Source organism: Vanessa atalanta, chromosome Z (assembly GCF_905147765.1).
Source record: "Vanessa atalanta chromosome Z, ilVanAtal1.2, whole genome shotgun sequence".
Lineage (NCBI taxonomy): Eukaryota > Metazoa > Arthropoda > Insecta > Lepidoptera > Nymphalidae > Vanessa > Vanessa atalanta.
In genome coordinates, this window is record NC_061902.1 from 2,115,211 (window position 1) to 2,130,307 (window position 15,097).

Here is a 15,097-nt window from a genome sequence, read left to right on the forward strand (position 1 = left end):
AAACTAGTCAATATCGCGGAAAATATTATAATGCAAATATTCCCTTTAGAATTTCCCATTTCTGATTAGAGTTCAGGCGCAGGACCATCGGCTTTAAGTTCCGAGGCATGGAAGGTTACGCATTTTACCATAAAATTATTCGTCAGACAAACCTAATAACTTTCTATCAACCCGACCTGTGATTTGAATTATGGATGCTCAAATTATGGAGCTCCATAACCGTAACATTTTTTTCATGATTTTATAATGTAGCTTATTGTATTTAAGGTTATTCGTTTTTCTATTATAGAATTTCTAAATAACCTTCTATTGGTATCCGAAACAATCGAATAATTCGAAATAATTTCGCATCCGTAACCCTATCCGAAAACGGTAAAATGTTTGATATTCTTTTATCCGTTTAAATTTCCTGATCTTAAATTACGTATTCGAAACATATATAATTTTAAATTTATCCCGATCCCGAACTTAACATGAACTCACGAACACCTTTTAAAATAAAAGCACAATAAATACAAATTATCAATTTATTAAAGAAGAAGTGTTTACAAGAACATAAAAATATGGTAAAGGTCTCAAACCTTTATTAACCTATTGTTAAAATAAAATGATATACACATAAATACCGTCGTATTTAATGTTGGAAAAACATTAATTTGAATACAGCTCGTATTCAAACGGATTGAGGGAGATAACACGAAAATTTGCAGCTATCTGCAATAACTTCCACCCGAACAAATATTCACCAAATATATACAAGTCGTCTTTGAAAACGATGAAGGACCGTATCTGTATATTTCCGGCTCGGTCGTAGATTTTTGACTATCAATAAGCAAGTGTAATCACTTCCATTTTAAATAAACATTTTTGTCTCTGTCAATCCAAGGTTCTCGAATTACACATTAGTATATAACACGAGCATTAATTTGATGCCAATGATGATATCGATTGATACTTATATAATTTTATTTATAAAGATTCAACAAAAACCTTGTTTAAAAACATATATAGTGAGTAATACAATTATTATAGATAATGTAGAATAATTGCTATTTTTCTTTTCATGAAGATGGTCCAGTCCATGTTCTGAAACAAGAAAAAACAAATTTACTAATATTATAAATGCCTAAATTCGGATGGATTGAAGTTTGTTACACAATCATGTCAATAGGCTAGTTGACAAAATTTGGAAATTAGTTTAAAACTATAGCTTAGCATCTATTTCACCCCAAAAATATACTATTTTAAGAAAAATAGGTTTTTTATGTTAGTATTTTGAGTTTTTAGAAATGAACTTGAAATTGACCGCGAAAAAGGCCAAGATTGTCATGGCGTCTTGAATGACGTCACACCTCGCGAAACAGCCGTGTTTGTGTATGACAGTCAATTGTATTTTTTAATAAATAATGAATTCCTCGTATTATAAATACTGTATGGTGCCCCAATGTGAAAGTACAACGATAAAAACGCCAGACAAATTATTCATATACGTACCAAACAATAAATAAATACGAATAAAGTGGTTAAATGGCATGGAGGCAAGATGCTCTTATTTTGTCAACTAATTCCACAATTTATTTCTGTGAAGATCATTTCGATGTAAGTATTAAATACAACTTGATATATCTATTTATAAATGTATAGTAAAAGAAATGATTTTAGCAAATATAATATATCACACATAACCTATAAAATGTTAGGACTAGAATAGGATTTTATGATTTGTTTGAGTTAAAATATTATTTTGTTTTATAAAATGTAATAATTCAAACTCTTTTTACTTTTTTAGTTGCCAAATGATATGACTAATTATACAGAGTATCATATTATGGGTAAAGACACAAGTGCGTATGAAACCAGGTTGTATACCAACGAAGTTCGAATGCCAAGAAGATATATGTTGAAAAAACAAATTTTGTCAATAATCGCAGAGTGTTTGAAAGATCCAGAACCAAGTAGTATCCCCAGTTTATCTGCCATAATGATAATTGATAGCAACAACGTAGCGTTCCGCGCTTCACGCGCTTGTTTCGCGAGGTGTGACGTCACGCGACTCTGATTGGTGTTTAATGTCACGTGATTAAATGCCTCATTTTGTCGATTTTATTTTCCAAAAATATAATTAATCTTTTATTATTTTTGTAGAAAAGTTGTTTTTTTATTTACTAATTATCATGATTTATCATTAGAAACTCAAAGCCATCCGATTTATGATTAGTGGAAACAAGCCTATTGTACGGATCTGCAATGGGGAACCTTTATAGATTATAATCTGCAATAACATAGGTTACTTTTAATGCTGGAAATATTTCCAGATGTATATACACCGACCCTGTAAGACAGCATAAAGATGAGATTTGTTTATTTGATCGTTGGTGATCGATGAAGTCTAAAATTAACATAGGTATATTATATTAAGTAATATTTAGACTTTAGCTTAAAATAATGGTATTAGTGTAAAAGTCGCTACACAACGATTTGTATCAAGCGATCGCTTAAAAACTGATGCTGGTTAGTATTAAAAATATTTTTGAAGCCTCGGAGAATTCACAACATGTATCACTACATAGTATACAACAAAGTCGCTTTCCGCTTTGTCTGTCCCAGCTGTGTATGCTTAGATTTTTAAAATTACGCAACGGATTTTGATGCAGATTTTTTAATAAATAGAGTGATTCAAGAGGAAGGTTTTTATGTATAACAGATGCATAATAGATAGTAGAGATAATTTTAGAACCCTGAACCAAATCTGAACAAAAGTATATGTCGATCTCATAGGGATAATCCACAATAACAATTTTTTATCTTTAACTTTTTACGAGAAATAATGGCTTATTTAGGGAACGATTTTTAGTAATACAGCATTAATTCTAATCCAATTAAGTACTTTAAATACATTGTGCATTTACTATAGATCAATATGGCCCACAGAATGGCCCATTACAGAATGTAATTTAAATGAATATTTTCGAAGATATTATATACATATTTAAATTGCAGGACATAGCGGTTTGTATCGTCTAATGACAAAAAGCTGTGAACATCGAGTATAATGACATTGTGCACTATATTTAGTATCAGCATTGCACCCGTGCGTACCGGGGCGGGTCTCTAGTAAGGGATATTTTGTGATTTATCTAATCTTCGATCGTGTACAACATGAAACAATGGTCAATATGGATGGATAACTATATAAAGATGAATTATGCCCTCTCTGATTTGTCAAAAGTGTTTTTAAATGAGAAATCTTTATACATCATTGACATAAAATATTTTCTCTTTAGATAGAAAAACCCCAAGTTTAGTGTTAGCCCTCATATAGTTTGCAGTAGATTCAACATTCGTGGTCAAACCTAACATTACAATGTTTTACGGCATTTTACTTTGCAGTAATGAAACCGATATACATATACGCTTTTTGACATGCAAATAAGGGTTTTTCGAGCAATAACCTGGAACCCATTAAAACATTTTATCTTGCTATATAAACTTCTAAGGATCAAATTTAAGGAAATGAAAATATTGACATAGTCTTCATGGTGAATTCAATTGTTTCAAGGAACAAGTTTGGGCAATCATAAACATCTTACGGCAACAAATTGCTCATATACACCGAGTGGTTGATAACTTTAAAATGAGGCACAGAAGAAAATATCTTCTATTCAATGGAGTACCCGAAGAAGGTAATGAAGATATTGCAAAAACCATTTCAAACATTTGTATTAATAAGCTTGGCATAAATGCTGCTACGGCTGATAAAATTATTGCCTGTCATCGCCTAGGCAAAAGCACTGAGGATAAATCTCGCCCCATTCTTGTGAGAAGCAGCGACTTGAATCTTAAGGCATCTGTGTGGAAGAAGAAGGCAAGCCTAAAAAGTTCTCCTTGAGTTGTATCTGAATTCTTAACTCATCAGCGCCAATCACTGTTTCTCCTCGCACGTAGAACTCTTGGAATGAGAAACTGTTGGACGTTAGAAGGCAATGTTATAGTTAAGCTCCCCGATGCCTCAAGACATTGTATAGAATCTAAAGAGAATCTAACTGCCTCTATTGATGTAGATAGAGAAGTAGCAAAGATGTAACATCTTTTACAGAAGCCCTGAAACTCCTGGTTCTCTGTTGTGCAACTTCCCTCTCAATTGTTCTCAGACTTTTAATATTTGTCATTCAAATACTCTATAGCTTCTGATTTCTTAGACACCTTTTCAAATGCCCCTGTAGATGCCATTTTGGTATCTGAAAGTTGGCTTAAACCTACACTTAGTTCTAACCTTTATAGCCTTCCCGGTTTTGTTCTGATACGGAATGACCGAACAGGTAAAGGTGGTGGAGGCGTTGCTATCTATCTCCGTAGCGAAGTATCTTATACAATTTTATTAACCTCTCCTTCTGCTTTCTCTTTCACTGCTGAATTCATTTTTCTCTAAGTCCAACTGAAGGACATTCATGCTGTTCTTGGAGTTATTTATTGCCCTCTGACCTGTGATTATTTTAATTCATTAGAAACCGTCCTTGAATCGCTGTCTTCGGATTATTCACATATTATTATCATGGGTGATTTTAACACTGACCTTTTAAAATCAAATACTCGCTCTCTTCGACTCTCAAACTTTTTAAAATCAATCTTCTTCTTCCTTCCGGTCCTACCTAATCTTAATTCGGATGCTCCCGATACTTGGTTAGACGTAACTTTGATTTCCTCTATCGTGGCTGTTTTCAAACATGGACAATTGTTCTCTTATATTTGGCATATAAACTAAGACATCCTAAAATTAATCCTCCAACTGTGTGGGTGCGCAATTTTTTAAAATCGATCATGTGGTTTTAATGAGGGACGCGAACTTACTTGACCTATCAGTGGTATACAGTTCTTCGTCACTCGACGATAAAGTCTCCTATTTTAACTCGTCCATTTTATCGCTCTACGATAAACATGCTCCACTGAGACCTATTTAGATAAGGCGACCACCAGCACCGTGGATAACAAAAGAAGTGCATATGGCCATGACACGACGTGGTCGCGCCTTCCGGAGATACAAAAATGAAAGAAGTGCTGAAAATTGGTACATTTATAAAATCTACGAGCGACTTGTGTAATATAATGGTGAGAACAGCAAAGCGCCACTACTGTCACAGTAATATTACCAATGCTTTCACGGCCACTGTATGGAAGTTCCTTCAAACCATGGGGTTAAACAAGCGTGAAAGAACAGTTGTTGTCTCAACACTTTTCCTCAATTACGGCCGTTTCTTCAAGTGACAACTTTGTCTTTTCTTCGATAACTGATTATTAAATTTGTAAAAATGTATTCTCAATTAAATCAAATGCTACTGGTTGTAATGGTATCAATCGTTTGATGATTACCTCTATTGTAAATAAAGTACTGCCCGCTATCACTCACATTCTTAACTTTTCCTTGTTATCCGGGATGCTCCCTATAATTCGGCGCAAGACTTTTGTCATTCCTCTTCCTAAAGTATCTAATCCTAGCCAGATTTTATATCCTACCCTTTATGTATAAAGTTCTTGAACTTACAGTTTACAAACAAGTGACCTCCTTCGTTTCTATTAACAATATCTATAGTTTATTTCAGTCGGGTTTTCGGTCCGGTTATATTCCAACTACCGCTTTTCTGAAAGTCACGGAGGATGTTCGGGATGGTGTGGAGAATAGAATGGTTAAATAAAATTTTAATCTTAATCGACATCTCTAATGCTTTTAACATGGTTGATCATGATATTGTCCTTGCTATGCTCGAACATCTCAAGTTTTCGCCATTAGTTTTGGAGTGGTCCTCTTCATATCATCGCGGCCGCCAGCAAGCAGTTAGATTGGGTCAATCGTTCTCCGATTGGTTTGATCTTCATACTGGCGTACCACAAGGTCGCTTTTTATCTCCTCTTATTTTCTCTCTGTTTATAAATCTCCTTACTCCTTACATCAACTGTTCTTATCATTTTTACGCCGACTTGCAGCTCTACTATCAAACCAAGTTGGATGACATAAATGAGGCTGTTGCACCTATTAATAATAATCTAGCTGGTGTAAATAGGTGGTCTCAAAAATTCGGTGTAAAGGTCAATCAATAAATGTTAGGCGATCGTTATTGGGAGCTCTCGCCTTATCGCCGTTCTGGGTTTAACATATTTACCGGCCAGTTTTGTTCAATGACATCAATATTCCTTAACGAAATCATGTAAAAGACCTTGGTTTTCATATAGATTCCACATTAAGTTGCATATCTCTGATATTAGTCGCTCAGTTACAGCCACGTTAAGGTGTCTCAATCGATTTCGAAATTTTCTTCCCATCAAGACTAAGATTTTACTTGTGCACGCTTTGGTCTTTCCCAAAATTGATTATACAGAGGTATGTTAATACGATCTCAACAAAAATCAACTGGATAAACTTGATCGTCTCTTAAATAACTCTCTGCGCTTTATTTTCTGTCTTCGTAAGTTCGACCATATCTCTCAGTATCGTGATAAATTAAAATGGTATATATATATATATATATATATCGACAACGTAGAGACATTCGATTACCTTCATCTCTTTTCTCTTTGATCCTATTTCCCCGGTTTTTTTAAAAGGAAAATTCAAATTTCTTTGTCATAATCACAATCGTCAACTACGTTCCAAGAATTCCTACCTTCTTTCTGTCCCTACTTACACTTCCGGTTTCGTCTCTAATTTTTACTCCGTTCAGGCTATCCGATTATTATATGGAACAAAGTACATACGAACATATTACCTCTAAATTTACTTTTAAAACTCGTCTACGTGAGCACATATTGTCAGAAAGCCCCTTACTCTTATGACTTCTATTATTATTATGTTATATTATATATATGTTTTTACTATAGAAAGTATAGATCAATATTTATTTTGTAGATACTATATGGGTATGTATGTAAATGTTTTTTTTTATATATATAGGTATGTACATATATTGTTATGTATTGTTGATTGTGAAGAGAGATCGCAGTGGCGTGCAATTGGAGAGGCCTATATCCAGTGCACGAGTATGGGCTGCTGATGATGATGATGACTTAATTATTAATTACCGCCTTCATGGTTTTTTGTTTGACTGGTGTTGTACTGTAGGTTGACTGGCATAGAATACCTTCAGGCATTAAGCCCGCCCATTGTCCCGTTTACTTTGTAAAAAAAAAACCGAAATGAGAAACCGAAAAAAGAAAACCGAAATGTATTCGTAAATAATATTCAGGCTTATTTCGTTTAACCACCCTGAAAGGCGTGAAATCTTTGATGATGATGATGGTGGTGCATCATGTCGTTACGATGTTGAAAACCGTACGAAGTCATTGAATAAAAATGAAATCGCATTGAAGCTTGCCTTAACTTGTTGAATCAGCACACACAAACATGAGATGTTTTTTTTATGTCATAGGCGGTGGCAAACGAGCAAGAGGATCACCTGGTGAAAAGTGACTACCATCGCCCATGGACATTTGCAACACCGGGGGGCTTGCAGGTGCGTTGCCAGCCTTTAAGTAAGGAGTACGATCTTTTCTTGAAGGTTCTCAAATCGTATCGGTTCGGAAAAACCGCCGGCGAAAGCTGGCAGTAAATGTCATAAAAAACGCGCTGTTTTGGGTTTTTGGACATCTAGGTGGTGCGGGTGAAACTTAGAATTTTGACGAGATGTCCGAAGGTGAAATTCAGCTGCCGGGATTAATCCAAACAATTCCTCGAAACACCTCGAAGATGCCGAGTGATCCAACATCTCTACGCAGAGCCAAAGGATCAAGCAGATCGGAAAGTAATTGATCGTCGATAATTCGATCTGCTTTACGTTGGATACGGTTAAATGGAAGGAGCTGGTACTGGGGAGCACCCGCCCAGCGGTGAGACAGTACTCCATTGAGCCCGAATTTGCGCCTTGTATAGCGCCTTAGGCGATGGGCCGATGTGAAAGAAAGAAGAAGAAAGAAGCTTTTTTGATGCCAATTTGGCTTTGCCTTCCAATTGACCGCGGAACTGAACGAGGCTCGAAATATCAACGCCATGTATTCCAATACTAGCTGTGGCGGCTATCGGAATGTCCTCAAATCGTGGAGATACGATGGATGGTGTTTTTTTGCGGTTAACGCGCAAACTTGCGTGTTTTTGGTGTTGAAATGGACTAGGTTTAGCCAGCCCCAGTTCGAGACTTTGTTTAAAGAAGACTCGATTTCGGACACAAGTTTGTTCCGGTTTTCATCGACGTTTCCCGATAAATATTAGCACGGCCGTTGTATAAGGTTTCTACAGTACTGTCGCCTGCACAGCAGTAAATGCATAATTTCCTGATTTGCAACAAGTCATTGATATGCAAAAGAAACAGAGTGGGTGATAGAACGCAGCCTTGTGGAACACAAGCATTGACGAATTTTAAGTCGGAGGATGCACCGTCGACAACGACCTTTATGCTCCGATCTGCCAAAAAGTTGGTAATCCATTTGCATAATTTCCCGGGTAGCCCATAGGAAGGAAGCTTCGAAAGAAGTGCTTTGTGCCACACGCGATCGAAGGCCTTCGCTATGTCCAGACTGGCTGCTAATGCCCCTTCCTTGCTCTCGACTACTGAGTAAGGTAAACAAGAAGATCACCGACAGAGCGACCCCGACGGAAACCGTATTGGCGGTCGCTAATCAGCTGGTACTCCTCTAGATACCGCAGAAGCTGGCAGTTTCTAATGGACTCCAGGGGCTATAGGCCTATAGTTGGATGGGTCTGAGCGGTTTTTAGGGAACGGATGCATAGGGAAAAGACGCGGTAAGAACGGTGCCAACTCGGGAGCACATGTCCGTAGCACAATTGGAGGGATGCCATCGGTTCCACTCGACTTATGAATGTCCAAGGAAAGAAGTGCTTTATGAACTGCACTTTGCCGGAATTTAACTTTCCGAATTGTGGTATCACATCGCGGGATTGTTGGTGATGACTTTCCTCGGTCATCCAGAGCCCAATTCGACTCGAAGAGAGAACCTAAAAGAGCTCAGCTTTCTTCTTCGCGGTATGTGTCAATGAATCACCGTCCTTGTGCAAAGATGGAAAGTAAGGCAGATAGAAATTCCTTAAGACATCCTTAGCGAGAAACCGGAACGCAGGTGTTCCTGAAGGGAGGCGCACCAGTCTCTCGCCAATTCTGCCAATGTACTCCGTCTTCGCCTTAGCCATCACGTCTTTGTAAGACCTAGATGCAGAGTTATATTCCTTTTTGAATGCGCTGGTGTTTACATCACGAGACGCCGATGCGTTAGCCCAATCTTGGTAACGTTCCTATTTTCCGCGTGAGGCCGTTTTGCAGAAAAGACCAAACCAGGGCTGGGATTGCCACCAATGGGCACCACAGAATATGATTCTAATTCAGATTCTCACTTGTGATGAAACGTGGAATGTGTATGACATACGAAAATGTGTTTCGCACGTTTTAAATACAGAACAGGACATCAAATGACCCAAACGTAAATTGAATCAAAAGCTGCTTGTGGTCATGAACCAGTGCCATGTTCATTGTTCATTACGACATCCTCATGTACGGTAAAGAATTATAAATTATTTTGAACACGCTCGATTCCTGTCTCCAGAATTTCTTAAGCCGAGGCTTTGATTATTTATATCTATATAAAGTTTAGTGGAATATAATTAAATAAAATAATATGGACAATAAGTTGTTCCCAAAAGCAAATGACCCCAAGTGAGATCTAGTTTATAAAACAGTATTTCGACATGCTAAGAAATATTATATATCAATTTAAAATTACCTAATAAAATTTACGACAAAAAATTGCTCAGTAAAAATAAGTAAAAATGTACTTACTTCGAATTTACTGCTCCGTTAATCCGGTTGCGACGAGTATATTGCACAACTGTTCAGACCTCCTATTCAATAGGAAAATATTTTTCCTTAGTAACTCATTTGTCATTCTGATAGTTTCGACTTTTTTTTCGGTATACCGCAACCTGAAATTAACATTGTTATTGTGAGATTAATATTAATCAAACATATAATAATAACAACACGGTCACAACTGACATTTGTCGATTTGAACCAATAATCTCTATATTTTTTTTTATGGCATTGTTTGGCGGACGAGCGTATGGGCCACCTGATGGTAAGTGGTCACCACCGCCCATAGACAAAGGCGCTGTAAGAAATATTAACCATTCCTTACATCACCTATGCGCCACCAACCTCGGGAACTAAGATGTTATGTCCCTTGTGCCTGTGATTACACTGGCTCACTCACCCTTCTAGCCGGAACACAACAATACAGAGTACTGTTATTTGGCGGTAGAATATCTGATGAGTGGGTGGTACCTACCCAGATGGGCTTGCACAAAGCCCTACTACCAAGAATAATGACAGTTGTCATATAGAGATTTCATATTAATGTCATCAATCAAGCGATAAACAAAAATCGGTAAATTGCACAGCAGAAGGATTAAAAATTTGTAATTAAAGATAGAACATCACCATCATAGTTCCTATGGTTGGCGTCGCATTCACAATGATAGGAAGGGTTCATAACTCTTAGTATCAACGACCATGGGTAGTGGTGACCACTACCTTCAGTTCGATTTATTTTTAAAATACTTCGGAATGTAGATTGTAACCATCATAGTACGGTATGAAATTCAAAATATATTCCACAAATAATGCGCTTAAAGTGCCTATTTGTTATTACATTCGCAGTGTTTTAGTTTAGGTAATAAAATGGCCTTAACATTAACACACAATGATAATTATTTCGCAAAACTCTTACAAATATAATATTTATAACTAGTCTTGATATAAACAAGCTTTCATATTATCTTAACTAAATATGCTCATATTGCTTAGTACTTAGCTTGCATTATTTAAAATTGAGTTGCAAAATTTAACCCACAGATATGAAAAGGTAATTTCAAATGAAAGCTTGTGACCACACTATACGTAAAGCGTTATCTGCTATTATTAATTTAACAAGAATATACAATCAAACCTGTTTTCGCTTATTTCGCAATTTGCGCATGTTTTCTTTGAACATTGACGGTCACGGCGACCGCGCAGCTTTCGCTTTTTTGGCAAATTACGAGCTGAAGAAGAAAGAAAAAGTAAGATCGCAAAATATTTTAAATGGTCGGCATGCGGAGCTAGCAATTTTTTATACAACTAGGAACAACTGTACTGTACTCAAAGTAAAGTTTAAGTATAGTATAATTTAATATAGGCTTTTTAAGTTTGTATGAGATTTGCCTGTTCACATTGAAATTCAGAAGGAAAAATATAATGGAATATCTCGTGTAACATAAATAAAAATTACGTTCAGTTTTCATACTATTTAATGAACATGCTCTAGTCCACTCGAAATATCTGGATTAAGGTTCAAGAATTAACATCTTCTTTATATATGTTTAAATACCATTCAGGGACTCAGTAAAATTGTCAAAAAAATACAGTAGAATCGGTCCAACGGTTCAAAAGGAGTCCATAGTTACATACATGTACGGGAGATTTATGTGCATATATATATATATATATATATATATATATATATATATATATATATATATATATATATATATATATATATATATATATATATGTGTTTGGATTGGATTCGGTAAGTGGCGCTGCGATAGGGAAGTAAATAAAAATCTTATTTCAAACGGACAAAGTCAGGGGTGCAACTGATATATAAATGCACCCGCATATATTAAAATGTATATTTGTGTGTATATTCATATTTATTAGAAATACCTCGATTAATAAACGAATTTGATGTGCACACACATGTGTTAACATGTGTGACAGAGTTTTATGCATCGAATCATAGTATCTTTTATCTTCGTTCTACCGACTAATCCATTCTGGCTCTTCTTAATAACACATAGATTAAGTATTATGTGGAAATTATCGAGACTTAACACGGGATGTTCCACCCGTTTCGAAAAATTTATATTTGATTGTTTATTGAAGGTGTTGACAGTCAAATGGTATTAAAATTAACAAATTCAACACTTACAACTAGTTATAAATAGTCATAACGCTCTGAACGATATATTGCAGCGAACGAGAACTTTGTTAGCGCGATTTAATATGAATGATAGTGACATCTATCGGACGTAGCATCAATGTAGGGAAAGTTTGGCCTTGAAGCCTCACCCCATTTAGCTCAACCCGCCACCACGTCAGATTAAATTAAAACCTATTAAACATTCCATTAAGGTTAAGAATATTTAATTTGTAATATATATATCCAAAGATTTGGATGAAAACTGAATTTGAATAAAGACTACGAAACATGATGCAAAATGCATTTAGAATAATCGTCAAAAAACTTGACTTTACATCACAGTAATTATTAATATTTTTGGTTTATGTGTTATTTATTAAGTAAATTGTTAATACATAATATATTACAAAATGTAAAACAATCGCTTCAATAAAACCATAAAATAACAAATTCGCATTGCCTATATATTAAAAAATAATGACCTCATAGCATGGCCTTTCCAACCTTTAAAAAACTTAACAAAAACACTTTATATGATATTATTGAGAATATTACCATACATATAAAACGTTTATATTATATTAGTATATGTTATACTCACATTGGTTAGATGGAGTACACGGTTGAGCAATGAAGTTGTTTTGTTCTCTGAAAATATAATTATAACATTTTTTAATAATTTTAATAAGTACTTAGAAATACAGATTACTAATAATTAAAAAAACATGTAATATTATTTAGTATAAAGAGCAAATATTATATTGTAGTATAATGTTTAAATAAGAGGAATGAGATTGTCATATATTCTACAGCCAAACAATAGTACTCTGTATTGTTGTGTTCCCGTGTTTACAGGCAGAATGGACATAAAATCTTGGTTCCCAGGGTTGGTGACTCATTGGCGTTGAAAGGAATGTTTAATATTTCTTGCAGTGCCATTGTCTATAGGCGATTGTGACCACTTACCATCAGGTGGTCCATGTGATAGTATGCCATAAAAAAAAAATGAACTAATTGTGCATCTGATGGCAAGGTCTTCACACAACCAAAACAAAGCAATACTCTGCCTTCGTTTGTTAGAAAGCCTAACGGCTATGTTAGTCTGTACTGGCAAACATTCATACCAAAGCATTTAACACACAGATGTAACAAACAAACCAATAAACATAATACACTTTGAAAATGTACGTAAATTTCCATCAACATCATAGCATATGATTACTGGAGACTAAAGTAGGTTAAAATTATGCATTATGAAAAATAATGAAAGAAGAACTTGTGAGTTAATTGAGAGAAAATGATACTTTATACTGAATCAATGCTCATAGAAAAATAGTCTAAGATTACAGTCACACACTTCCACACAGATCAGACAATTTTATTATTTTTCAATAAAGTAAATTTATAATTACTCACTCATAAGGAACAGAAGAATGATGTGAAGCAGTTTCTGTAATAATAACATGATAGTATGACATCAAGCATTTTATACCCTGTTTTTACAGTTAAGAAATAAAAATAAAATACATCAATAGATAGTCCGAGATGGACAAATGAGTGAATTTAAAGTAAGAAGTTTTGAAGTATAGCCAAATTATAAATAATTTTTCATGCCTGTTAGCATTTAAAGTATAGAATGAACTTTAATTAACATTTTACCTTCGGGATGGTGATGTAGCTCCATTGTCAGAATGGAATTATTGAATCTCTGTAAAGGCTGACTGTTACTTGATACACTGGGTTCCTGTAAAATTTGTACATAATATTTAATGACTTTTTAAATGATATATAGCTATAAATGTCACATAGCAGTAAACATCCCACTTGATGATATGTAGTAGTCATGTTCACCATATTTAGAAATATTGTTATTACAAGGGTTAGGTATAAACTATTTCTTAGTCTGCTTATGCCGAAGCTGTAAGTCTTTCCAAAGAGATTGTGTCTGTTACAACTGTAATTACACTGGACTTCACCAGTGAGGTGTCACTTACCAATAACCAGATTATAGCATTATAAAGTATTGATGGTAGTAGAATAACTGATAGTTAGGTAGTATTTAGATGACCCTAACATTAGTCATGTTTTAGTTAAGGTTTTAATCACCTTAACCATTGTTAATTAAAGTTATTAGTATTATCAATGGTCATTTGATATCAAGATATTGGGATTTCTTTTATTTAATTTCTTTATTCAATAGACTAATTTGTTTGAAGGTTAATAAAACTTACATTGTTATTTGTGCACGTAGGTTTTTGGCATGAATTTCCATGATTAGCGTTTGTTGCGTGTTGATTTTTATGTAGCCTCTTGATGGGTTTAGGAACTTCAAATTCATTATATTCAATTTCACTTTGTAAATCAGTATTTGCTTTTATAACCATTGTCTTATATTTAATTTAATTTTCTTATATTTATATTAATATAGTTTTTTATTGATACACTTTTGGTAAACAACTGCAGCGTTAGTATTAGTACTTTGTGACCATAGAGTAGAATAATACATAGTGTTTGTGAATTGTGACTTGTGGTTGTGGCAGTGTTGCCAACCCCAGCACAGAGCAAAATTGCAGATATGTTAAAAAAAAAGTAGTAACAAAATATCAAATTAAAAAACAATAAATCTACATCTGTATATTTTTATTATTTTATATTATTTAATGATAGTTACATGAACATCATAAAGAGGGATAATTAAAAACAATAAAAATCATGTAATTATCATAGTTTTAATCAAATAAGATGTCAAAATTCTCAAAGATAAAGTAAAATAAAATTAGTAATATTCAAAAACTAGTATTTATATGCTAATCTAACACTTCAGAAAATATGACCAGCGATTTTTGAGGAAGCTTGCCTTAATAATAATAACTATCGATTTTGCGATTTTGCGATTCATCTTTTTATTTAATTTCATGTCACATTTAACTCGAAACAATTTTCAATTTCTGAATTTGTGTGCAAGGTATCTTTTATTGTGGTCGTAGAAAGTTTATTTCGTAGTTTCGCTTTCATAACATTAATGCTCAAAAACAAAGTGTAAATCAAAATCAAATCTTCCGTAGCAGTACAGTGCGGCAATCAT

General features: G+C 34.5%; 1 protein-coding gene across 2 annotated transcripts; it reads right to left on the reverse strand.

Annotated features, from left to right (window-relative positions):
* Positions 1-513: 513 nt before the first annotated feature.
* LOC125075959 lies at positions 514-14,502 on the reverse strand. 2 transcript variants are annotated; one of them, XM_047687844.1, is made up of 7 exons: positions 14,244-14,502; positions 13,672-13,756; positions 13,429-13,462; positions 12,614-12,660; positions 10,999-11,092; positions 9,834-9,976; positions 514-1,086 (listed from the first exon to the last, which is right to left on the reverse strand). In XM_047687844.1, the coding sequence occupies exons 1-6, from the start codon at positions 14,394-14,396 to the stop codon at positions 9,841-9,843; spliced, it is 549 nt and encodes a 182-aa protein (XP_047543800.1). In that variant the 5' UTR covers positions 14,397-14,502; the 3' UTR covers positions 514-1,086; positions 9,834-9,840. The 2 variants fall into 2 exon arrangements, 1 of the variants encoding a protein (XP_047543800.1); XR_007120267.1 differs by lacking the exon at positions 10,999-11,092.
* Positions 14,503-15,097: the final 595 nt, after the last annotated feature.